Source organism: Patiria miniata, unplaced genomic scaffold (genome assembly GCF_015706575.1).
Source record: "Patiria miniata isolate m_02_andy unplaced genomic scaffold, ASM1570657v1 HiC_scaffold_5, whole genome shotgun sequence".
Classification (NCBI taxonomy): Eukaryota; Metazoa; Echinodermata; class Asteroidea; order Valvatida; family Asterinidae; genus Patiria; species Patiria miniata.
The window spans coordinates 31387445-31411480 of NW_024037072.1; the positions used below are offsets into that span (position 1 = coordinate 31387445).

At 40.3% G+C, this 24036-nt stretch overlaps 2 protein-coding genes across 2 annotated transcripts; both read right to left on the minus strand.

The window, feature by feature from the left end:
* Nucleotides 1–564: 564 nt before the first annotated feature.
* On the minus strand, nucleotides 565–14079 carry LOC119741825 (carboxypeptidase B-like). Its single transcript, XM_038217730.1, has 9 exons — nucleotides 14020–14079; nucleotides 12373–12600; nucleotides 10442–10552; nucleotides 9362–9460; nucleotides 8584–8700; nucleotides 5906–6002; nucleotides 5090–5313; nucleotides 3585–3666; nucleotides 565–1665 (listed from the first exon to the last, which is right to left on the minus strand). The coding sequence occupies exons 1-9, from the start codon at nucleotides 14038–14040 to the stop codon at nucleotides 1478–1480; spliced, it is 1167 nt and encodes a 388-aa protein (XP_038073658.1). The 5' UTR covers nucleotides 14041–14079; the 3' UTR covers nucleotides 565–1477.
* Nucleotides 14080–16425: 2346 nt separating this feature from the next.
* Nucleotides 16426–23754, minus strand: LOC119741824 (carboxypeptidase B-like). The gene is made up of 10 exons (XM_038217729.1): nucleotides 23661–23754; nucleotides 23024–23105; nucleotides 21786–22007; nucleotides 21441–21542; nucleotides 20763–20864; nucleotides 20027–20137; nucleotides 19327–19417; nucleotides 18398–18615; nucleotides 17595–17679; nucleotides 16426–16959 (listed from the first exon to the last, which is right to left on the minus strand). Exons 1-10 carry the CDS (start codon nucleotides 23729–23731, stop codon nucleotides 16769–16771), a joined length of 1275 nt encoding a protein of 424 aa, XP_038073657.1. The 5' UTR covers nucleotides 23732–23754; the 3' UTR covers nucleotides 16426–16768.
* Nucleotides 23755–24036: the final 282 nt, after the last annotated feature.

Sequence of the window (24036 nt, forward strand, 5' to 3'; positions counted from 1 at the left end):
AATGAGTGTCAGTAGACAACTTGAGCTAATTTTGTTAAAGATTGGGGCATTGCGTTCTGCCGGCTCATAAAAACACCATATTGATTAAAAGGGGAAACAAGGGCGAACATATATTCGAATCATACGCTTACGAAACTACTGACCGGAAAAAAAATTTCAAATGTCCCGCGCTGCGAATTTGTCGACCATCTCCCATCTGGGAAAAATGAACTCTCCGTGGCAAACTCTTGGTGGCACAATTTTAAAATTGTTTTGCTTTGAACTCGATATGGACTCAACTATATTTCTCATCGAAATAAAAATCACATTAATTTTTTCGGGGGGGGGGGGAGTTATCACATTTTCCCCCACAAATCCTTGTACTTTCTCAAGCATAGTCTCAATTTGCTAAATATGAATTTAATCAATAGAAAATATGACTTCACACCTCTTTTTCTTTTCTTTCTTCATCTTGTTTTTTCTTTTTCGGGTGGAGGGGGGCGCCTTGCCCAATCATGGCGATGCCCATGACACACCTAATGAAAAATCTAAAACTAAGTCCAAACAAAATGTCGTCTGTGGTTAAATCACCTTCATTTTATTCATATTCAAAGGTATAATATCGCTTCTGTACTTTGTTCATAACTTGGTTCATTAATCATAACCAATGATTATTAATTTTCAATTATGAAAATCAAAAAAAGGGCAAAAGATTCCTACTGATAAATGTTTTATGTTGGAATAAAAGTTTTAGAGGAACATCGAAAAAAACTATTTTCCCCCTTGCAATTCCCGAGGCAGAGGTACAATCATATTGATGACAATTGGTAACACAATACATGTCAAAACACTACACTGTAATGTCATACTGGAGAGTTTCCTGATGACGAGCAGAGCATACTCTTCAAAACGTCGATTTTAAGCCAACTGGTTCGTCTCAGAATCACACAACTCACTAAGGGATATCTTTCATTCGCATGGTGTTACCGCAAACCTCCCATTCGATGTCATACTAGAATTGCATTTGATATTTTCACCCGGCTCATAAATGCCTGCATTTGTCAAATATCTTCAAATATCTGGGTTTTTTTTTTAATGAACTATCAAGCGTTAATATTTCAGATATAAGTTGTCCTGTCTGTTTTGTCCAACTTTCTGTCTGCGAAATGTTGTGCCTTTATTCCTTGAAAATATGTTTGTTATTCTCGTGTTACTTCTAAAATTTCTCCAAGAAAATCCATCAAAATGGCTAGTTTATGCATATTTTGTCCTTTCTGGAGTATCCTAGTTATTTCACTGTGTGAACCAACAGTCATTGTGTTTCAGGCTATTATCTACCTATTTTGTAATTTAACTTCATTATTTTAGAGATTATAGAGATTTCAAGATTTCATAACTATACTTGTCTGTAGGAGTGCAGATTGTGGTGTTACATAAACATTTCACTTGTAATGAGCTGTCGGTACAGTTCTGCATCCTTTGACCCCCTGAGAAGTCTTTATACCTCAAGCAGAACCTGGCGGAACATCTCCCTGAACCCAGCATAGGTCTCCTCACCGCAAGGCTGAATCTGGTTCTCAGGAAGCTCAAAGCCATAATACCCAGTGTCACGCATCTCCACGGTGTAGGAATACTTAGCTCCTAGGGTCATATAACCAAAGTCCTCACTAGCCCCAGCTGCTGGGTCTGTGTGGAAAAAAAAACAGACGTACGGATTTCAATATTTATTTAAGCAACGCCTGAATAAATCCCCGTCATCTGATTGGTGGGTCGTTGATCACCTGTGTTGAATTATTCATCCCTACCCACGGCCCATCCACACTGCACGAAAAGAAGTTCCTTTACACGGTTAATAGAAGTTCCATTTACCATGAAAGGATCTTCTATTTTTGCCGTGCGCCCAGGCCGTGCGTTGAGACAAATAATTCAATTCATGATCAACGACCAACCAATCAGATGACAGGGATTTATTCTGGCTATAAAAGTGACTGAATCCTGATAAGCCAATTTTTTTTATCAAACTCGAGGCAACCACACAGGCAATGTACAACAGCATAAACAATGTCCAACATCATAAGCAATGCACAGTAGTACAGCCTTGTACCCGCTACGCATCGACCATGCAAGCCAGTGTTAGCAACGTACTGTTAAGAGAGCCTTGTACTTGCTACACATCAGCAGTGGCGTAGCCACCGGGGGGGGGGGGGGAATGGGGGGGGGGGGCGACCGCCCCCCCATGAAACCTTGTCGCCCCCCAGTCGCCCCCCCCCCCTCCCACTGAGATTTTTAGTTTCTAAAAAAATTATCATTGATCTACATGACGCCATGGGCGTCAATCCTGGGGGGACAGGGGGACTGGTCCCCCCACTTTTTGAAGGGTGGGGGACACGATATCAAATGTCCCCCCCCCCGATTTTTGAACTCGTGTCTCATTTACAGGGCCCTATTGTGTACTACAATGTATCTTTTGCTTAGAAAATATTGGTTAAAGTGGTCAGAAATCGCCTTAGATAGCACCACAGAGCATTTAGAATCCAAATTTTTCGGGGCCCTTAAGCGGGCCCCGAACCCCACGCCTATATAGCTCAGAATTCTGGTAGCTGATTCAATGACTCCAACCTCGAAAACAATGTTCAAAAATTTTTCTTATGCCTTCAGCTGAGAAAACCTCGAAAATTATGTTTAAATTATTATCTTTTGTGCTAAGATAATAATTATTGGTTAAAGTGGTAAGAAATTGCCTCTGATCACACCACAGAGTATCGAGAATCCAATTTTTTTCGGGGCCCTTAAGCGGGCCCCGAACCCCACGCCTATAGCTCAGAATACCGATAGCTGATTCAATGACTCCAACCTCGAAAACGATGTTCAAATAATTATCTTTTAAATATTAGTTAAAGCATGGAGGAAAGTGATAAGAAATTGCTTCAGATCACACCACAGAACATCTAGAATCCAATTTTTTAAAGCCCTTAAGCGGGCCCCGAACCCCTACGCCGTAAGGGCTTCGCGCTTCGCGCTCGCATCAGTTCTGATCAAGGTATGTCCCCCCCCCCACTTTTGAGAGGCGATTGACGCCCCTACATGACGCCCCCCATGAAATGTTCCAGTCCCCCCCCCAGCGCCCCCCACTGAAAAATAAAATTCCTGGCTACGCCACTGCACATCAGCCGTACATGCCAGCGTAACCCCAGCATGCATAGCTCACACGACTATGTACAATTCGCGCATAAGCAGTTCCCAAAACGCAGAGCTCAAGTAATTTACCTCCTTCCCGCACGCTGTCCGCAACTCCCCGTAACCACAAGAGTACCCACTTGTGTTAAAAACAAAGGGCAGTCTTTACAAATATGGTGGTGGTGGGGGGGGGGGGGTAAACGCTGGTGAAAAGGGGCACTTGTACACAAAGGGGCAGCAAGGGGGAGGGGGTTAACCCCCCCCCCTTACCACAACCACCCCACCACCCCAGGCCTGCTTGCTACACCACTGCTAATGCAGGATGCACACATCTATCAAAGGTAACAATCATGCATCATCATTTGATAGAATGAGAGGGTAAAGATCCGACCGAACAATTTCTAGAGTGTGGTTGAAGAAGTACTTACACCAGTCTCCGGAGGTCATGACTGAATATGATTTGCCGTGCACAGCTGTCAGTTTGGCGACTGAAGCATGGGCTACTCTTTCCTGTAAAAACATACATGTAGTGCACAAAGATTGTTCAAATTGGCCATGAATTGGACAGTATGGGTACACACTTGCATTGTTTGCAATCAAAGAAACCCGATAAAAACTAATCTTTTCCAAATTCCAATTTGTTGGGATACTTATAGTGGGCGTAATGGTCTTCAAAAAGATCATTTTCTCAGTGTGATTTTTTCACTCAGTAGCTGTATATAAAAGAGGATACAACTTAGTTAATTTCATTCAAGAACATCTCTGGGCCCCAAATCTTGTGGGTCGGAAAAAAATTGAGCTCTCCCCCCCCCCCCCCGTAGCGAATCTTTTTTTTACCGATATCCGTTTCCAATCTTCTGATTGGTGAATACATGCATATCTAATGCCTTGTTCTCCACATCACAAACCCAAGAGAAATGGCCCTTCTTCAGTTATTTGAAAAGGTAAAATAAGAAGAAGTGAAAAAGGCCCACTTAGATTCGAACTCGGATCACCTGGTTAGAAGTCAGGACTACTTCCAACCAGTCCACGAATCAGCCACCAATCGTCGATGATTTATTTGCCATTATTTCTTGTTATATAAGTTGTTCTCTAAAGTCCTGCGGTCAATTTCACGGCGCTGGTTAGCAAAAAAAATTGCTTAGCACAAAAAAGTCTGGCTTATAAAAGCAGGTTAATACCAGCCAAAACTCCATGTCATGTATATTGCTAGTGATAAGTATACAGCTGTTGTTTGCTATAGCATGACAATCACGTGGAGTTTGGCCGGTAAACAGCTTTAATAAAGCCAGATTTTTTTGTGCTAAGCAAGTGTGGTTGCTTTATTAGCAGCGCCGTGAAATTGGGCAATGGACATCATGAATATGCATAATGCAGCGAGACAGTGAGAGCGCCCTCTTTGATATTGTCCGATCTCGTTTGGGAAAAAAACAATTCTCCCCGTTAATTGCAAGCCACGTTAAAAAGTGCGAAAACTTTTGTTTGTGTAAAAAATAGACGTTGAATTCTGTGTCCCATCCCTTTTGTTGTTCTGTGTCTTGAGCTAAAACATCCGATACAAAGATGCTTTGCTTAATGTCTTGCTAGGGACTAGACCCATCTACCCACCAAGGGCGGATCCAGAACACAATTTTTTTGGGGGGGGGGCCCCAAAAATTTTGGTCCCCCAAAAAAGTGGGTCCAAAAAATTACGGCGTGGGGTTCGGGGCCCGCTTAAGGGCCCCGAACATTTTTTGGATTCTGGATGCTCTGTGGTGCGATTTGAGGCAATTTCTGACCACTTTAACCAATGTGTTTTTGAGGAAAAGATGGTGGTGTACTCATTGCCTGCCTTTATTGCGATGTCACATACAAAAAAAATTGGTTTCGTTTTTTTTTTTGGGGGGGGGGGCATGGCCCCCTTTGGCCCCCCGGATCCGCTCTTGCTACCCACCAGGTCTGCAAGATCAGGCACTTTAGCAGTGGATGAATAAGTGTAGCTGTACGGATAGACCCAGTATTGGCTGTAGCTGTGCACATCCACGTGGATCATAAACTGTTGCCCGCCATTTTTCAGACCAAGGAGCCAGTCGGTGACTTGCTTGAGTTCGACGGCATCAAAGGCGCTTCCCCCGCGGTAAGCCTCGGAGCAGGGATAACCAGACGAACCGGATCCACCTGAAATAAAAAGAAAAGCAATTTTCGTTTAGGCACCCAATTACTTTGCATAATTGTCACGTGTTAAGCAGTTTCTGATATTGGCAGTCTGAACATAACTCCAGCAATAGACACTGTGCACTCACCAGCCATATTTGATGTCCATTTTTGTTATTACAGCAACAAGCATTAGGCCTAGTCCTAAAAAAAATCAGCTCTTTGAAAAGTCCCCTAGTTTGTTAGGCTCCTCAATTTTTGGTCTAGAAACACTTAGTGGCGCATCCAGGATTTGGCTTTGGTGGGGGGGGGGGAACTATTTTGACGTTGGTGGCACCACTTACACCCCTATTATAATACTCGAAAGTAGGCCACATACATATCACAAGGTCAAAATGGGAGTAAAAAAAAAAAAATTGACCGGGGGGGGGGGGGGCTCAAGCCCCCGAGGGCCCCCCTTTGGGTGCGCCACTGGAAACACTCCTATTTAAACGGGATATTTGATAGTTTCTTTGAAACTCGGAGAGACGTTTCTTTTTTAATTGTATTTCTTCTCATTTTAAATCTATCTATGAAAATTGAATTGACCTCAAAGCTGCATAATTATTTACCCTACCCCATTTGTATCCATAGTTTCTGTTCATATCGACTCCTGTGCAAGATGGGGTGTAGGTAGGTTGACGATTCTTACGCCACATACGGTCAGTGTTCGACTGCAAAAATCAGAAGTGAATATTGTTAAGATACCTGTTTTAATTTGAGTCAACTTTTTGAGAGGTTCTGAGAATTACTGAGATTAATAATACAAAACAGTATTCTCAAACAAATGAAAGGAGCAGTTGGGACGAAATTCGTCACCGACACCACGAAATAGCAATCTACTTGTTAACCCATATTTTTTTCGGTTTTCAGTTTTTTACATTTTTAAAAATCATTCATCAAGGCCTACCATTGCACGAAGTTTCAAAGCTTCAAGAGCTTTACTTTAATAATTACGCTAATTATCCATGGTAACTTTTGCGCGAAAGTGACAATGTTTCATCACCGACACCACGAAGTAACACTCATGTACATACCAGTAAAAATTATCAATCAGAGAAAACGGCATCTAAAGTTGAACGCCTTCTAGGACAACACTTTGCGTCAAAACTTTAGAGTATTTTCAGTTGAGTTTCTCGTTGTAGACACTTGATGTATTGATGTTATTAAATTTGCTGTTTTTGACCCGTTTGTGTATTAAAACAACAAGAAATAAGAGAAAAAAGATGAGTGCTAGTTCGTAAAACCAAAAAAGCTGCGAAACTGTAAAATTTCGTTTTCACGGAGTAGCACGCTTCAATGTATTACAACACTAGAAGAGTGTTACTTCGTGGAAGCGGAGGTCAGCGCGCGCACGCTCAAACAAGAAGAGTGTACACTCTACCGTGTTAAACCATATTTTTTTTTCGATTTCCAGTTTTTTTGATTTTTAAACATTATTTATCAAGGCCTACCATTGCACGAAGTTTCAAAGCTTCAAGAGCTTTACTTTAATAATTACGCTAAGTATCCATGGCAACTTTTGCGCAAAAGTGACAATTTTCGTTTTCACGAAGTAACACTCAAGTTCCATTTACCATTGCAATGCATGGCGCGCACTCTGCTCAAATGCGAGCAAAAACGTTTTCACGAAGTATACTTCGTGGTGTCGGTGACGGTTTGTATCCATGGCAACTTTTGCGCAAAAGTGACAATTTTCGTTTTCACGAAGTAGTACTCAAGTTCCATTCAGCCTACCATTGAAATGCATGGCGCGCGCTCTGCTCAAATGCGAGCAAAAACGTTTTCACGAAGTAACACTCTCCTTGTGTGAGCTCGCGCGTGCTGACCTCCGTTTCCACGAAGTAACACTCTCCCAGTGTTGTAATAATTGAAGCGTACCGTACTACTTCGTGAAAACAAACATTTATAGTTTCGCAGCTTTTTGGTTTCACGAACTAGCACTCACCTTTTTTTCTCTCTTATTTCTTGCTAATTTAATATACAAACGGATCAAAAACAGAAAATTCGTCACCGTCACCACGAAGTGACACTAACCTCGAAAAATCGATATTTTGCGATTTCGATTTTTTTCCTGATTTGTGATTAATTACACATAATCTATCACCTCAAGAAGTTGCTAAGCACATAGTTAATTAGTTTTGTCAAAACATTAATAAACATTAATTAACATTTGCAACTTTATGGGTCAAAACCGGAAAATGCGTTTTCACGAAGTGTATTATACCATTGTGTAAAGTGCCTGCACACTACGCGTCAAAAACGGGTTTTGCGTTTTCACGAAGTGACACAAATGTCACGTGATACGCGCGACTCACTTCTGGCGTCATCACGAAGTAGCGCTAACCCATTAGCTAATACACGTGGTTAGTGTCACTTCGTGAAAACTCGAACACAGCGTAATCTGAATTTTGAGTTTTCACGAAGTGACGTTATGGTTAATTAGTTTGATAACTCATTAATAGTAATTTATTTCAATGAAAATCATGTATTAACGTGGCATTCAAGATCCCAGCTTTCAGACAATGTAAACAAAATATGAATTTTGATGCTAAAACGATGTTCAGATCACCGTTTCAAAACATCACCAACTTAAATCGCTTGTATCTCAAAACACACATTTTCAAATTCGCGGGGGTTAAGGTCACTCCGTGGTGTCGGTGACGAATTCAATAAATTCAATACATCAAAATGTCCTCAACGAGAAACCCAACTAAAAATACTCTGCAATTTTGACGGAAGGTGTTGTTCTAGAAGGCGTTCAACTTTAGATGCTGTTTTCTCCGATTGCTAGTCTTTACTGGTATGTACATGGGTGTTACTTCGTGGTGTGACTGACGAATTATTTCCAGTGCGATACCATTCACTTCTGCTTTACTAGAAACCACTTTTTCAGACACGGGGAGGAGAGATTTGGGATTATTTAAATTATACATTAATTGAGGGGACCGAGCGAAAGGGGAAGGGCAAAATCCATTTATTGTTGAGAAGCTTATTCGAGAAAAAGGGGACGGTCGACTTTTTGTTTTGTTCACTGGTGGTTTTGTTGTTGTTGTTGTTGTCGTTGCTGTCGTTGTTGTCGTTGTTGTCGTTGTTGATGATTTTCCCCGTGTGAAGTGAATGACCTAAGACCCTATGAGGGCAATGTATTCACCCAGAAGGAAATCTATCTTAGTTGCAGCCTAAATTGCATTTGAAGTAATACTCGATCAAACCTGTTATCCGTGTGTTATCCCTTCTCATTTGGGGGCTTACCGCTTCTGGTCGAGTGTGGTGGTAGCCGTCAACGTTTAATGAAGGAATGACATACCAGTCGAACTTGCTGAAAAACTCAGTGGCGACACTGTCCCCGGCCTTAAAGGCATCGACGAACTGCAAATTTTAAGAGGACCAAGTAAAAAGGAAGGTTTCAAGAAGAAATTTCTCTAACGGAGGATCAACTGACTGTCATTTAATTGACAACAGAGCGTTGTCAGGTTGGTGTAGTTTTGTCAATCAAATGTTGTCATCTCGTCACCTATCAGTCACAATTTATCCTGTATTATTTTAATACAGGTTAGAAATAGGGAAGCCTTCTGTCTTTTGTAGCTAGAGAGCAGAGCCCTTTCTCCAAAATCATCCTTTTCAACGTATGCATATTTCTCCTCAGAAATGTTCCAAATTCGTTTCGCTATAGTCATGTTGAAGTCAAGCGTGGTTGGAATGGAATTGTAGTCATATCATCATCATAAGTCCATCAAAAGTCAATCTTAAGCCTGACCAGTTATTGTGACAAAGACGTTCCATTCCGTTGTTCATCCATAGATAATATTTGTGGCTTAAACTTGTGATTTGACAAATGTTTGACTTGTGATTGAGTCAATTCAACTCTGCATTGTTCTCTTTCATACCAGTCGCAAATCCAGTATCACCTTCTCGAGAGTTGGCAAATACCAGCAGCAATTTTGTTTTCATCAAATGTTTGACAATCTTTTTTTCACAAAACTATTGGTCAAACTTAAAAACCTGCATACCCAACACAGCACGGTCTTACCTTTTTGAGGAGGTTGATGACAGTAGCCGGTGAGACCCATTCTCTGGCATGAATGCCTCCTTGGGTGTAAGCACCGAGCCGCCCGCTCCCCGTAGTCAACTAGAAGAAGAGGCAACACTCTTTATGTCAATGAATTTGCCATTTCTGCTCCAATGTCAGGCCCCATAACGGAAATTGGGGGCTCATTATCGCTAATTTGATTAAAAGGTTGGTAAAAGGTATCTTGCGCTCTTAATCTGGTTGGTAAGTGTGACGTCACTTCAGTTTAAACCACGCCCACTGTACATTAAGTAGCATTGGATTGGAACCATTGGAAGCGGAAGTTAACGCAACTTGAGTATTTATCCAATGGGCGCTAGTACTCAGGGGTGCGCGCGCGTGTATTACGAAGTCACTGACGAACACAGTAACGAACCAGTAAGCTCCGCCCACTACGCACGTGGGCAATTAACACGTGCTCACCATAGATTTCAAAAGATGATTCTTTTAACATTTATGCAGGAGCTCATAGCCTTGCGTGTCATTATGCGCGTGCACGCTTAGCGGACATAAATCACGGCTGTGATTAACGCCATAGGGCGGGGCTTAACGGATTGGTCCAGGGTCAGTTGTCAATTTGCCTGCCCTTTTTCTTGGAAAATTCTTTCAAACCAGCAACTGCACAAGCATTCGACTCGTAACTTTAGGAGTGTTTGTTGCATCAAAAAGCAAACCTTGTTGTTGTGTGTTTACATGAACTTGTAAGTAAGCAGATATTCATACTTATTGCTTGTACCAATAAATTAACAAAAGTACTGGCATTAAGGACATTTACTAGATCAATGTCAAATTTCCTCAATTGTTTATGTTTTTTTTTGTTCTTCAGGTTTTGGTGGGGATGAACCTACATCCGTTCCGCCACTAATGACAAGTTAATGATATCATTCATAGCTTGTTTAGATGTGGTGAACGATTGGGGATACAATGGGGCGTAATTTGGTTGGGGTAACATTTGGTAAGATTATACCGGAACCCACTGCGCCCTACTGTTGTGCCCACCATATTTGTATCTCAAAACAAAAAGCTGATTTGTTTCATCACCCTCAATGCCTTGATCTGGCGACCTTCGTATGACGTGGCAACGTTGATTTCCTCGATAACGAGCGCACTGCTAGATTCATCTTTGCGGAAGTTAGTCACCCAGTCCATGATCTGGAAAAAAATTAAGTGAGTTTATACCAAACTGCATGTGATGCCGTGACATATCCCACGACGGATGAGAAGGTGAATGGGAGGAAGAACTAGCACAGACTCCCTCCACCAATCTCCGCTAGCTCACGAAGTCACCTTGGAATTGAGTGTTAGAATAATACAAGGAAAATATGCAGGGTGAGTCAAAAAACAAAAACAACGAAACCCAAATGTTGGGACCATTGTCTTAATGAAGGTCTGCATAGCACTTCCAAAATCTAGGATATGAAAGCCCAATTCATAAGCTTCCATTTAGTACAAAAATCATTCAAAAAGTTCAACTTTAATTTTAAACACAGCCTTCGTTTTAAAGTTCTGTCCACGGATCACAAGAAGGTAAGTGTTCTTTCAGCAAAACGAAATCAAATCATAAAGGGAAGTGTGTGAATTGTTTTCGTTTTGCTGAAAGAACGCACACTTTTTTTGTGAACCGTGGACAGAACTTTATAACAGTGGTCGTGTTTAAAATTTCGTAACTTAACAAGTACCTGAATGATATGAATGATTCTTGCACTAAACGAAAGCTTATGAATTTGGCCTTCATATTCTAGATTTAGAAAGTGCTACATGTAGAACTTCACTATAACAATAGTCCCGACATTTGGGTTTCGCTTTTTTTGACTCACCCTTTATAAGTCTGAGGTCAGACATTCCCGTGGGCAAAACCATGGTTGAACGTTCAATATATCGTAGTATGTAAATTGTATGCGACCCCGTGCGCCAGCAAATCAGAGTGGTCTTTAGGGGCTATGACATCCGAAATGTGGACTAAGCTGTTGATTGGTCAATTTCGATATCATATTCTGTAACACAACACAGGGTTACGGAAGACCCGATAGAAGGCGCCCGCTGAATGGTCAGAATCTCGAGATCAAGACGCAGACATGTTTTTGCATGATCTGCTCGCATGCTACAGACCTTTGATAGGGATATTCCATAGATTAGGAAATTCCCCCCCCCCCCCAAAAAAAATTTAAAAAATTAAAAAGAGAGAGGAAAGAATGTTAGTAAGCAATAAGAATTGAGTCATAAGGGGCATGCACGGGCTTCGCGAGAGGGTGGCAAGGGGGCGCTTGCGCCCCTGGAAAAGCCAGAAACTGGAGGAAAAAAAGGGGGGGAAGAGAAAAAAAGAAAACAATAAGAGGCACGAAGTCATATTGCTGTAAATTTCATGGGTTTGGGATGTCCCTGCCCCCTTCTAAAATGATAAAGCGAGAATAAGTTGGGAAATACAGGATTTTTTTTGGGAAAAACATGTTTTGCCCCCCTCTAGAAAAATCCTGGCGACGCCCATGATTAGGGAGACATTCCCATAGGGTTGTGCACAAAATGTTTCCAACTTTAATGACCCCAATACCCTACTTTCCCTTATCCTACCCCCACGAATTCTGGTATATTTACGTTTTGGACCGTGAGCAATCGATCTTGCGACGGTACAAATGGTACCTAAACTTAGGAGTTGAGACATTGAAATGTCTCCTTAATGTCCGGTGTCTACCGAAGGAATAACTTATGACTAAAAATGTCTCCTTAAGGGTACATTAACAGGAGTTCGTTTGTGCACTGTGGGTAATAAATTATGAGAGAAAAAAACAAGCAAAAAAAGTTTCACTAAAAGGCCAATATTAGGTTGATGCCGTTCACCGACGATTTCATTAGCACTATATACTCTGAGCACGATGTCCGAGGGCTTAATTGCGATGGGGGAAAAACTACTCGAGTGGAGCCCGAGACCATAACAGTTTAAAGACGCCGGTTGGTTTGGGGCAGGGATGTCATACCTCCTGATAGCTGTGGTATTTGTTGTAATCGAAGGTAGCCAAGGTAGTGGCCTTCTCACGTGACATGATGGCTTTCGTCTCCTCGTCGATAAGACTTTGGACATTATTGATGTGCACTTCAAACTCCAGCTGTACGGCCTCCAAAGCCTGCTTGACATATTCCACGTCGGTGGCCGGAATCATCACTTGACTGGGCTCCCCAACGGGGCCGGTTCTCCAGAAGTCCAGCTGTGATTGGTTTGGGTGAAAATGAAATTAAGGCCGTGATATTGCATCGTGTGCACGGGATGAAAGCATTGGTTATCTTCAGTTTTTATTTTGTATTCCAAAAAAACCTCTTAGACCAGAAAGTAATACCTATGACGATTTCAGGGACTTTTGCAAAGAAAAATTGGACAAATCCTGGAAAAATTGAGAGAAAATGGCAAAACTGTTTGGACCCCTGTACATTTTCAGTGGGCCGCATTCGCTTTTTGCCTTACGGCTCAATAATACGCATGTCTATTGTGATAGAAAGCATTTGGAACAGCAGGCGTTTCCGTAGGCCTACTCACATTTCCAATGATCATGGTGTTTTAGTGCCGTCGAAATATTAGATTTTTTATGCAAGCATGCTAGGTATATGCCCATGTAATTTCTACGTAAAATGTCCTTACACACACTTTCAATATCAATGTATTAAAAATTTTAATAATAATAAATAATAGAAAAAAAGAACTGTGGATTCATCATTCTTCAAAGCCGAAGTCTGTGGTAGATCTGGCAAAAACAAAATCCATACCAGAAGTGATTTTAATATAATTCACTGTACACCGTTAAGTTAACCGAAAACAAATGTACATCGAGCAAACGACATATTGGTTACCATACCACTTGAAATAAACTGGCTAAAGATATAAATGGAAGTCATCTGCAAATCAAGTCAGTTATTTTAGTTGAAACTTAAACATTGGGGGAAATTTGTTGTTGAAGAGCGAAGACCGAGTCATGAAAATGAAAAACACCGTCAAAATCGATGTAAACAATGCATTTATTTCAATTCTATTTCAATTGTCAAACCTTGCGGTGAAAACAAAACTTTCAGTCTGCTGTTCTTTATTTCTAAAGTTAAAAAGAATAGCCCGTTTGTTTTTTTTCCAAAAGATTTTAAGTTGGTACATACGCGCTTTTTGGGTGTGGCCGCTTGAAAAATAGATTTTAAATTTAATTGATAATTGTCTAGCATTACATTAGTTATGAGCTTTCCAATGAGACATCGCACGAAAAAATATCGGCCCAGGACAAGTAAATCAATTAATTAATTAAAACTTTTGAATTAAGAGCGGGACAGTCCTAATTCGTTCTGAATAGTGTGCGCAATTTCTGTACCAGAGCGCGCCATTTTAAAAAAAACACCAGTTTTTTAACTGTATAATGGCCTGCAAAAACAAACAAGCAAATTTATTTGTTACAAGACATTGTATTCCTTTAAATGTCGTTTGGGAAAGAAAATTTTGAAAAAGCACGTATACACCAACTTTAAGTTGCAAATAACACATTCGTGTATGTATTCCAGTTTAATTTTATTCAGTGATTTAAAACAAACAAAACGGAGAATGTAGGCCTACATAAACAAGTAAAGTGTCTATATATAGCAACCATACGTACTTGGTCCATCATTTCATGCATCTGCTCCAATTGGGCTCTTGATTTTGGTGTGATGGTGAACACTTGATACCTTTATTAAAGAAAAGAAAACGTTATAACGTTAAAAAAAAACGTTTCGGGAAACGTTATATACAAGATTGAAAACGATGGCTCTCCCCGTGCTATTATTGGGTCGTATGTATAAAAACTATAGCATTTGCTTTTACTTGCATTTGTAGGCCTAAGAATTAAATGAAGCAAACGCTTTTACTGGAAAGCATTTGCTAAAAACTGAAAGTATTTACTTTTTTACTTTTTAGCTTTTGGTCTTTTTTTGAAGGCTGGGTTGGGGCTACCTTGAGAATATAAAACAAATACTTCTGCGCAAAAATTGCTGCAATTATTAATCGCGCCAAAATATTAACACAAAACGTTTATAAACTACATATAATACCAAACACTATATTTTGAATAAAATTTATGCGAATTATTGGTTTTTTTTAATATTAATTACATTACTAGACGAAACGATGATTTCGCATTTTGTTTACGATATGCGAAGATATATAGGCGTAAAATTCTATGCGGCATGGAATGGAGAAATATTATCCAATGGAACCCTGGGGACTGAACAAAATGAAATCATTGTTTAGTTTATTAAGTCACCAATCTTTGAAAACTAATATCTAAGAAATAATTCGGGTGTATCTCTTTGTGCGTTTTGTAACATTTACGCTAAAATAAAACGTAAAAATTCAAAATTAATTAGATATCAAAAATATATAAATATAAAATAAAAATCGACTTTTTGAAGAACACCCGAGTACAGCTACTTAAACAACCTTTCGATGAGCCTTATGATTTGTGGAATAATTGTTTCACACACATTCTACCACAACAGAATACTGTTTTATTAACGGTTGGTGACCAACAAAAATCCACAAAGCCTCGCAACTCGTGTTGAAAACAATGTTCTAAACTCCAAAAAATTCCTTTTATGTATTTTGTCAACTTAATTTTCTGAGTTGCCGTTATATACATCCCTTCCATTGGTCGATATGGATTCATGAGAGTACCTGTTTTCATGTTCAACTAAGTTTCAACATTAATTCTTACTCATTGCAATACCAGCTCTAAAACGTAAACGTTTCTCCTTCAATTTAGTTCTTTTGTCTATTTAGGTTTTGAACGAATAGACAGAAACAAAATCATACAATTCGAAAGAATTACTTTTTTTGATAAAGTTTTAAGTTACATAAAATTATGAAATCTAGGCATATATACTTTTTCAATAAGAAAATCAGCAGTGTGAACTAATGTAGACTTTTTAACAAAAAATTAAATTTGAAGCAAAATGTCAGGAATCCTGCATCGGCACTATCATTTCAGGATTACATGTACTTTCAAACATTCGCTCATGCACAGCAGTTGATGTTCCGTGTTCCCGCATAATTATGGCCTCCTTAACTAACAAGCAAATCGGGACGTTTCGTTTTATCCATTGTTGTTCCTCACCCCATGATATAGCAACATATTCCATAAGACTTTTTTTCTCAATTCTGTGACCTGGAGTCTTAGTGAAAGGGAAAAAAATACATAAATGCGAAACTTACCCTTCATAACTCTTGCCATGCGCGACAGCGCAGAGCGTCATCAACGCCAGAACGATTAGCGACTTCATCATGCCTAGCTCGCAGCGAAACACTTGTTCCCAAGAAAGTAGAGAGCAACAAAAATGTCCTCTTTTTATTCAAGATTCGGCTGATGGGGGTGCCACGCATCTAACAGATACGGGAACAAACCTCGTTCGAGTTCCAGGTGATGCAGCTCACAGGCGAAGCACAGATAGTTGAATTAATCAATAACAAAATATGTAACAGTGGTCAGTGGTCCAGTTCCTCCGTACAAAGTTCAAGTTGGAAGTCTCAAACACTGGTTAATAATTGTGATGTACTGTATACATCTGTTGTGAATCCTTTTTTTTGTGGATGTGTCTGCATTTTTCCAGTTCAGTTTGAAAATCCTTGTCAGCAAGTTATTGCATCCTTGGTCTGTGCTCACCATAAAACAAAACCGACAGAAAAATACCGCCGTTTTACCACGAGCAACGGCCATGAGAAATGTGGAAAAAAACCCCAATTTTTTGTGTAACTTTCTTCTTGGTGGCCCTGACCCTGATGTTTTCTTCCCAGAGCGAACATCAGAACTCACAAGCCTTTCATTTTTTTCTCCTTATGGGCTAAACATTTTGATTGTAAGTAGAAAGGTTTTCCTTTAATTCCAGTCATTCGTAAAAATTCCACTTCAATATACAGAAACAACATACAACTCTTTAATTGCATTATTTATTGATCTTTTCAACAAGTCACAATAGTGTTGTTATAAGTGTATTTGTGTATTTGTTTTGTGAGAAGATAATCTTCTCCGTGATCACCGTCAGTATGTTACACAGGGAGTATATATAGTACAGCTTTTGCTGTAAGTCCCACATACGCTTCCACTGGTATCACCTGCTTTGACTTTGAAGTACTTTATAGACACAATCTCGAGAAATGGTTAGGACATGGCTTACCGAAATATGTGAAATGCCTAGATTACAGGATGGCATTTCGGGACTGGTCCCCATTTTGACCTCCCTATACAATCCTCTTTTATCATGGCACATGCTACTGGTACACAGTAATATCCCTATTTAAATTAATTCCATCGAAAACGTTATCGATTTGTTTAAATTTGAAGTTTCCCATTTATGATGACATCATTCGAGCCTCTACGCGTACTCAGCCACCATGCTTCTGCAGAGCTCTTTGATGGCTTCGAAGGTTTCCTCAGCCGTGGCCTGGATCTGAGACTCGGGGAGGAGGAAGCCGTACCGTCCCTCGTCGCGGAGTTCCACCACGTAGGTGTACTTGGCGCCCAACGTGCCGAAGCCCCAATCCTCACTGGCACCCGAAGCCGCGTCTACGGTGGAGAGAGAGCAGAACAGAATATTTGTATCATTTGTAAAGGCTAGCCACGCTATAGCCTACTGAGTAACTATAGGCCTGCTGTTGGTGATGGTGCTTTGAACTTTATTTTGTACCCTATCTTATCGATCGTGTTAACTTGTCATCTTCAATTATAAAGTTTTATCCTGACGTTTTTTCCCCTCCCATTTCCGCTCGCTGTCCATCTCCGCCTTCATATCCGCTCACACTCCCACAATTGGAAACTAAAGATGCAAGATTAGGTTGCATCTGCATGCATTTACCGTATCCATGTCGTATTGTTGGGGGGGGGTGGCTGAAGTTATTTGATTAGGAACAAACGGTTTCCGTTCGTGATATAACTTTTAATTGTTAATTTCATTCTAACCAGAAGCCACCTGATGCTTCTAAGTCGTTATATTCGAGCCTTAAGAGACCCCATAGCAACCTCAAGTCGGCCTATAAGAATCACTAACATGACTATTAAAGTGATACACATCCAAAAATTAAAAAAACCATTGCATGGACCAGGAAGAATATGACTTCGCCCCTCCCTCCTCCAGACCCTCATTTCCCTCATCACTTTTGTATATATCAATAACATCCCAATTTGTCCATGCATGCACTTACACATTGCCTTAGCAGAGCCCCCGACGAGATAAGAGGTCCCATAGAGACTGGCCAGAGAAGAGGTTGCCGCCTTCGCTACGGTATCCTATAAAGGCAAAGTATATGGGCATTTGGGAGGTGATTATACGCCGTCTGTGAGTTTTTAACAGCTTGAGTAGGATCCAGTGGGCAGCAGGGACGGAGCATCATTTTCTGGACGGAGTGCTCAATGAGTTTGGTCATGCAGTTTTAATAAGCAAAATAATTAGCTCTGTTTCTGTTCTCCATTTTTGAGAGGGGGGGGGCACAAGGAAGACACTGTTTTTAAAGTATTAGCTGCACCGTGTTATAGTCCGGTTTCACTATAGGCAAAAACAAATCGCACACTTCGTCCGTACGAACGATAACACTTAAGTTTGCTTCAAGGTCATTATACACATGCTAGAAGTTATAGTTGCCTCAAACGTGCATGTCCACTATAGGATTGCTACATGAATAAAAGTCAGGCTATAAAGGGCCCTGTATTCACAATCCCTCCTCCATGGTTTGCACCAGTTGTATTTCATTTCAACTTCAACAATGTCTTCTTTGAGATAGATTAATTGATTGTATATCAATTCTCTAAATAGTCACGAGTAGACAAAAACACGGAATAATATTGTGCCCTGCAAAAACTTTGTTTAGCAATTAAACACTTCTCTTAAAATTTTCTCGCCATCGCTTTGTATAAATACTAAACATATTCAGAGTATTGACGGATACAACCATTGAACAAAAACAATTCCTCGATTCCCAGCTTCTAAAAAACCTTTTGATAACCTCACCATATCGTCTGCCTCAGCCGGTAGGGGAATCAATGCAGAGTAGCCCCATGGGTACAGCCAGTACTGACCGTAGGCATGGACATCCATGTGGAGGTGGAAGGGCTTACCGGCCGCCTTGAGACCCAGAAGCCAGTTGGTCAGACCACTTAGCTCGGGCTCGGACATGGCGCTGGGTCCGCGGTAGGTTTCGTCGCATTCGCTGCTGCTGGCTCCCCGACCTGATTGGGTTTTTTAATATGAAAAGGTCCAAATTATCTTCTTGGGAAAGTTGTACAATGATTAAAAACCAGCTTTCAATTCTTTGTATTATCTATTTAGCACGGCGAATAGGTGATGGGATTGTACCTTTCTTGATACATTGCATGGCACCAGTCAGAGTTTGTAATGAGAAAGATATTTGGTTATAGGGCCATCGCAGATTTGTCCTTTGAATAAAATATAGGTAGAATAAGAAGCATTGGCAGCCATTTTGAAAAAAATTGAAAATTGCTTGTTATTCTACGTAAGTGTTTTCAAATGACAAATTTGCGACCGCCCTATAGCCAAATATTGTTCATAAGACATACTCTGACTGTGTGCCAAATTCAATGCTTGTATCATCAAGGGCACTGTTCCCCCTAATATTTCCCTTATTTGCCTCGCAAATTTTTCTGTTCTTAGTAAACTGATGTTGCTATTCAAAAGGGTACGTTATAAGGCGGAGTGATTGGTATTTCCAAGAGCAGCTTTTCATGTAAGGATTGGGTGTTTTTAAGGAGCCAATTTGTTAGTAGATATTCCTTTAAACCATTCATTAATGTTAAAGAAATATGCACATGTAAACCGCAAACCCCTCCGTAGAGTGTGCATCAGATTTTAAACTAGACACCCAGGCATTTCTGGTCCTGGGTGCATTTTATGTAGTTTTTTTCTTGAGAGAAATATTTTACCTCCCCACTGATAGTCGTAGTTTCTGTTGAGATCCACTCCCCTGCAACGCTTCTTGGATGTTACCTGCCGATTCTTGCGCCACATTCGGTCCTTAATTCAAAGATAAATCAATACAAGAATTTCACTTTTGTTTTGATACAGGGTGATTAAAAAAAAAGGAAATCCAAATGTCAGGACCTTTTTATGAATGAAGTTCTGCATGTAGCACTTTCAAAATCTAGGATATGAAAGCCCAATTCATAAGCTTTCTTTTAGTACAAGAATCATTACAAAAAAGGTACCGACAAGTGTTCTTTCAGCAAAACGAAAACAATTCACATACATCCTTATGTGAATTGTTTCCTTTTGCTGAAAGAACACTTACTTGTATTGTGATCCGTGGACAGAACTTTAAAACTTTGTTTGTGTTTAAAATTCCATAACTTGAAAAGCACATGAGTGATTTGAATGATTCTTGTCCTAATTATTGGGTTTTCTTTCATATCCTTCATTTTGAAAGTGCTACATGAAGAACTTCCTTAAAAATGGTCCTGACATTTGGGTTTTCTTTTCTTTCTTTTTTACTCACTTTATGTGCACCATTTGACAGGGTTTTTACCTTCTCGGAATATTGTAATTGCCCTGCGTGAATCTGAATATTGGATAATAAAATAAAGGTGAAGGTTTCGTTTCGTTTTGCTTTGAGCGAGCACAACTCACATTGGTCCAGGAATACGAGTAACCATCCACATTGAGGCAAGGAACGATGTACCAGTCGAAGGAATCCAACATGGCCGTCACGTCGGGATCTGTACCGTAGCTCTCGGCAAGCTGTACATTCAAACAACAAAAGTAAGATTATTGTGACCTTCTCGTGCAATCGGAAATCATGGATTAACTGACGTGAACCGATAGACCTCATTATTTACCTCCGCCGTTACAGGTTATGTTTTTTTTTAGGGTTGTCCTTGGTACCAGTACAAATCGATTAGATTTTGCAAGTGATTTGCATCTGGGTGCAGAATTTTTTTCACGATTTTTTACTCATCATATGGAAAACTTTCACCCTATCACCAACTTCGTGTTTGTGACACTGACCCGGTAACCCTATGCCTTATCACCCGCTTAATCTAACCACACAGGTCAATGGACTAGATCATTTTATACAACGGGGGAGTGGAAAGGTAGACAAACACAGGCATGTACATGTAAACTACAACATGTTAGAGTTTAAGGATGTGTTTTAGAAACCACATCTGTGCGTTAACGTTGCTGTGTGTAATGGCGGGAAATTGTTAAGCCTTGGCGGAGGTATACTTTGATTACTCTTTGTTGATAAGATGCGGGGTCGTTTTAATGATTTTTTGTTAAATTGAACTACCAAGATAAGGTAATATAGTTAACAATCTTCAATACAACAGAAGATGGAAGGAGACTGAATCACTTGTCATTATACCTTCTTGGCCATGTTGACCATGGTAGCTGGTGAGATCCATTCCCTGGCGTGAATGCCTCCCTGCATGAAGGCTCCTGGTTTACCCCACCCCTTGCTGCCCAGCTGAATGTATGAATGGACAAAACAAAGTCAGATCCAGAAGCGGTGATCTCTTGTTATTATTGGAGGACGGGGGACCACCAACTTAGTTAATTCGAAAGGGGAAGGGGGCTATCTGTCACCGGGGGCGCTGTTCGTATTTATGCATATACATAAGTCATGTACATTGTGCATACTGCTTTTTGTGCGTAGATGCTTATTTATTTACATGAAATAATAGGTGGTAGACAGGGGGGGGGGGGGAGTAGTGAAGACTTTGGTTGATTTGATTAAAACAAAACAAAAAACATACACACACACACACACACACAACTGGGATTTTTTTCTGGCCGGCGGCGGACATCACGTCGCCATTGGCGTCATCGACAAGAATATACGGCTTACCTGGTGTGGATGATTCACCTAACCCCATACTCCCGTTGACCCGCCACTAAAATGCACGTTCAACGGATATTTAAAGTAAAGTAAGCCTATAGGAGCCACTTTTGTGGGCCAGCCCTTCAGAGTACGTGCATTTTGGTGTGGACCGGGCGTCTATAAAGACCAAATTACCAACTTGATAAACCATGACTGAGTTACCTTGATGGCCTTGATGTCTCTCCCTTCTACTGACTGTGTGACCACTATCTCCTCAGCAATGCTGCTGTACTCGGACACAAAGTCTGTCACCCACTGCATCAACTGCATGTTGAAAAATCAAACTGAAACTTATTCTTTAACATATTCTTTGAAATTAAGTCGTAGAATATGTACCCATTTAAATAAAAGTATTGAAGTAAAATGCCTGAAATATTTTGAGGTAATTACATTTTTGTTTGTTCACTGGTGCACCTGCAGGCATTACTATTCTTTTTGTTACTACATAGGTCTACATTAGTAATTTGCATATACTTTTTTCTAATCCGTCATTCTCCCACAATATACCTCTTCGTAAGTGTGGTAGCTGTTATAGTCGAACCCACCGATGGCACTGATACCAGCCGATGACGTCATAGACTCGTCGATCAGTTCCTGGACGTCTTCGATGTGGACAGTGAAGCCAATACCGCGGTTCTCCAACACCTCTCTGAGTTCAGCCTGGTACCGCGGCGGTACCATTACGTCCATTGGCTGGTTCAGGGAGTGAGACGTCTTCCAGAAGTCCAACTAAATTCGGTGAGACAAAATAATTGTCAACGTCAGGATTAGTAAGATTTGAGGCTTTGCATGGTGGAGATACTAAATAATGAAAGGTTTGCGGAAACACCATGTGCGAATAATTTCTCAACTAAGAGAATGGTTCTGTTTATACTTCTGGTTCTTTTCAGAACCATTCTCTTAGTGGAGAAGTTATTCGCACATGGTGTTTCTGCAAACCTTTCATTATTTAACATCAGGATTACTTTCTTATACCCAAGGAATCCTTGGCATTTATACTTTCAGCAGTAAACAGTCCATGAATGAATATTTTCGTGGTGTTTTTGTGCAATATACGTGTATATGATCAATGCGTCACTTCATTTCGTTACCTTTAATCGAATCTGAAATTCCTTGAAGTGCATAAATACTGGGAGCCCTATGTGCATTGATAGTGTTGTCAAAGATTTATTATTGTTTGAAAAGCTGCTCTACAGACTCCCCGAATATGTTGCAACTTCTCCTTTCACGATGGTGCAAGACTGGTGCATGTCACGTTGTGTAACGCTTGTTCTTTCTTCAAAAAGGCCGGATTTGTATACACTCTAAAAAGTCCTCTGTCAGATTGATCTGTATTCCGGGTTCTACATGGCTTAACCCTTCCCGGGTTGAACATGAAACTTTTCCGGGCCAAAAATGACACTTTTTGCCAAGGTTGCTGGGTCAAACTGACCAGGTAAGTTGTCTTTTATCCCGGAAAAGTGTCATTTTTGACTCGGAAAAGGGTTAGGCCAAGTAGAACATCATTTCTGGGTCAATGTGACCAGGGACTTTTTATAGAGTGTATGAAAACTTAATCCTTCTTGTTGACTTGCTGTTTACTGGAATAAGTCATCATTATTGTTACCTTAGAAGGCCAACAGTTCCAAAGTAGGCCTACATCAATCATGTACGTGTATCCTTCCTTTCGATGTAGCTTTGAGGTTGCTTTCTCAGTTTCTATCCCGGTATTGTAGAAATGTTTTCAGTCTGAATGAAAAACTTACCTTTGATACGAAACTCTTTTCAAAATGTTCAAGCCATTCCTTCTGACCTTCTGATCGAGGTACAATCCGCAAGACCTCGTACCTGAAAATGACCCCCAAAAGTATTTTATCATTTGTGAGTGGTCATTTTTATCACCGTTCTAAATCCCAAAATTTGCGGAGATGACAACAGAATAAAAATGTGCAACCGAATTTGAGGGATCAACAAAAGCTTCTTTTTTTCGATTTTCTATGAGATTTTCCAAGAAAAAAGGTAACAGGTTGAGCGGTAAATTATTACTCGAAGTTCTACAGCCCCGATGAGATTCTTGTATTGTAAGGGTGTACATCATTACCACACTAAAAGTTCAAATGAATGTGTTTCTTGGCTGGACTTCAAGCACAAAATATTGTGTTTTTAAAGTTTGAAGTTTTGAAAGGCTTTCGACAGTTTCTGTTAGTTAAACGAAGGGTGCGAACAAAAAAAAGTTAAGGTCGAACCCTGGTTAAACGTGATCTTATTTTAAATAAAAAAAAATACACAAAATAGGGTTGGTTTGGCAATTTATGATGCCAAATCGGCAAGATAAATCCTGTTTGGTGAAAACCAAATAATTTACACGGTTCATGAAATACTATAATTAGTTGTCACGCTTACCCGTCATATCTGACTTGGCCCGGGGCGCAAGTGGCGACCGCTACAAGAGCTAGAACGAGCAATAAGCGCATGGTGCCGGTGAGGTCTAACCAGTGTGTGTGAGTTGAGAAAGCTGTCAATCCGTTTTTATATCAGAGGATTAAAAGGATTAGGAATTATATCTATAATCATCTTATGATATTTCTGGTGTTTGCATAAGGGTTTCCGGTGTGGAGGGTGCTCCATTGTGTTTATCTGTTGCCTGAGCTTTTCTCATTTTTCTGGCTTCCTTCACAATCTCGCCAGAAATCAAACTGATGTCGTCGGAATACCTTGGTGTCAATATTTTGCTACATCGTGCCCAGTCAAGCGACAATTCCTTGATATACTAATACGG

Excerpts from the sequence above, each read along its gene's own strand:
- LOC119741825 (XM_038217730.1), bottom strand. The coding sequence starts at position 14,040 with ATGCATGAAATGATGGACCAA. Across the intron at positions 9,461-10,441 it reads GCCAGATCAAGGCATTGAGG|TTGACTACGGGGAGCGGGCG; the intron begins GTGATGAAACAA and ends CTCTTCTTCTAG. Across the intron at positions 3,667-5,089 it reads TGCCTGATCTTGCAGACCTG|GAAAGAGTAGCCCATGCTTC; the intron begins GTGGGTAGCAAG and ends ATGTTTTTACAG.
- LOC119741824 (XM_038217729.1), bottom strand. The coding sequence starts at position 23,731 with ATGCGCTTATTGCTCGTTCTAGCTCTTGTAGCGGTCGCCACTTGCGCC. Across the intron at positions 22,008-23,023 it reads AAAAGAGTTTCGTATCAAAG|TTGGACTTCTGGAAGACGTC; the intron begins GTAAGTTTTTCA and ends CACCGAATTTAG. Across the intron at positions 19,418-20,026 it reads ACTCGTATTCCTGGACCAAT|GACCGAATGTGGCGCAAGAA; the intron begins GTGAGTTGTGCT and ends CTTTGAATTAAG.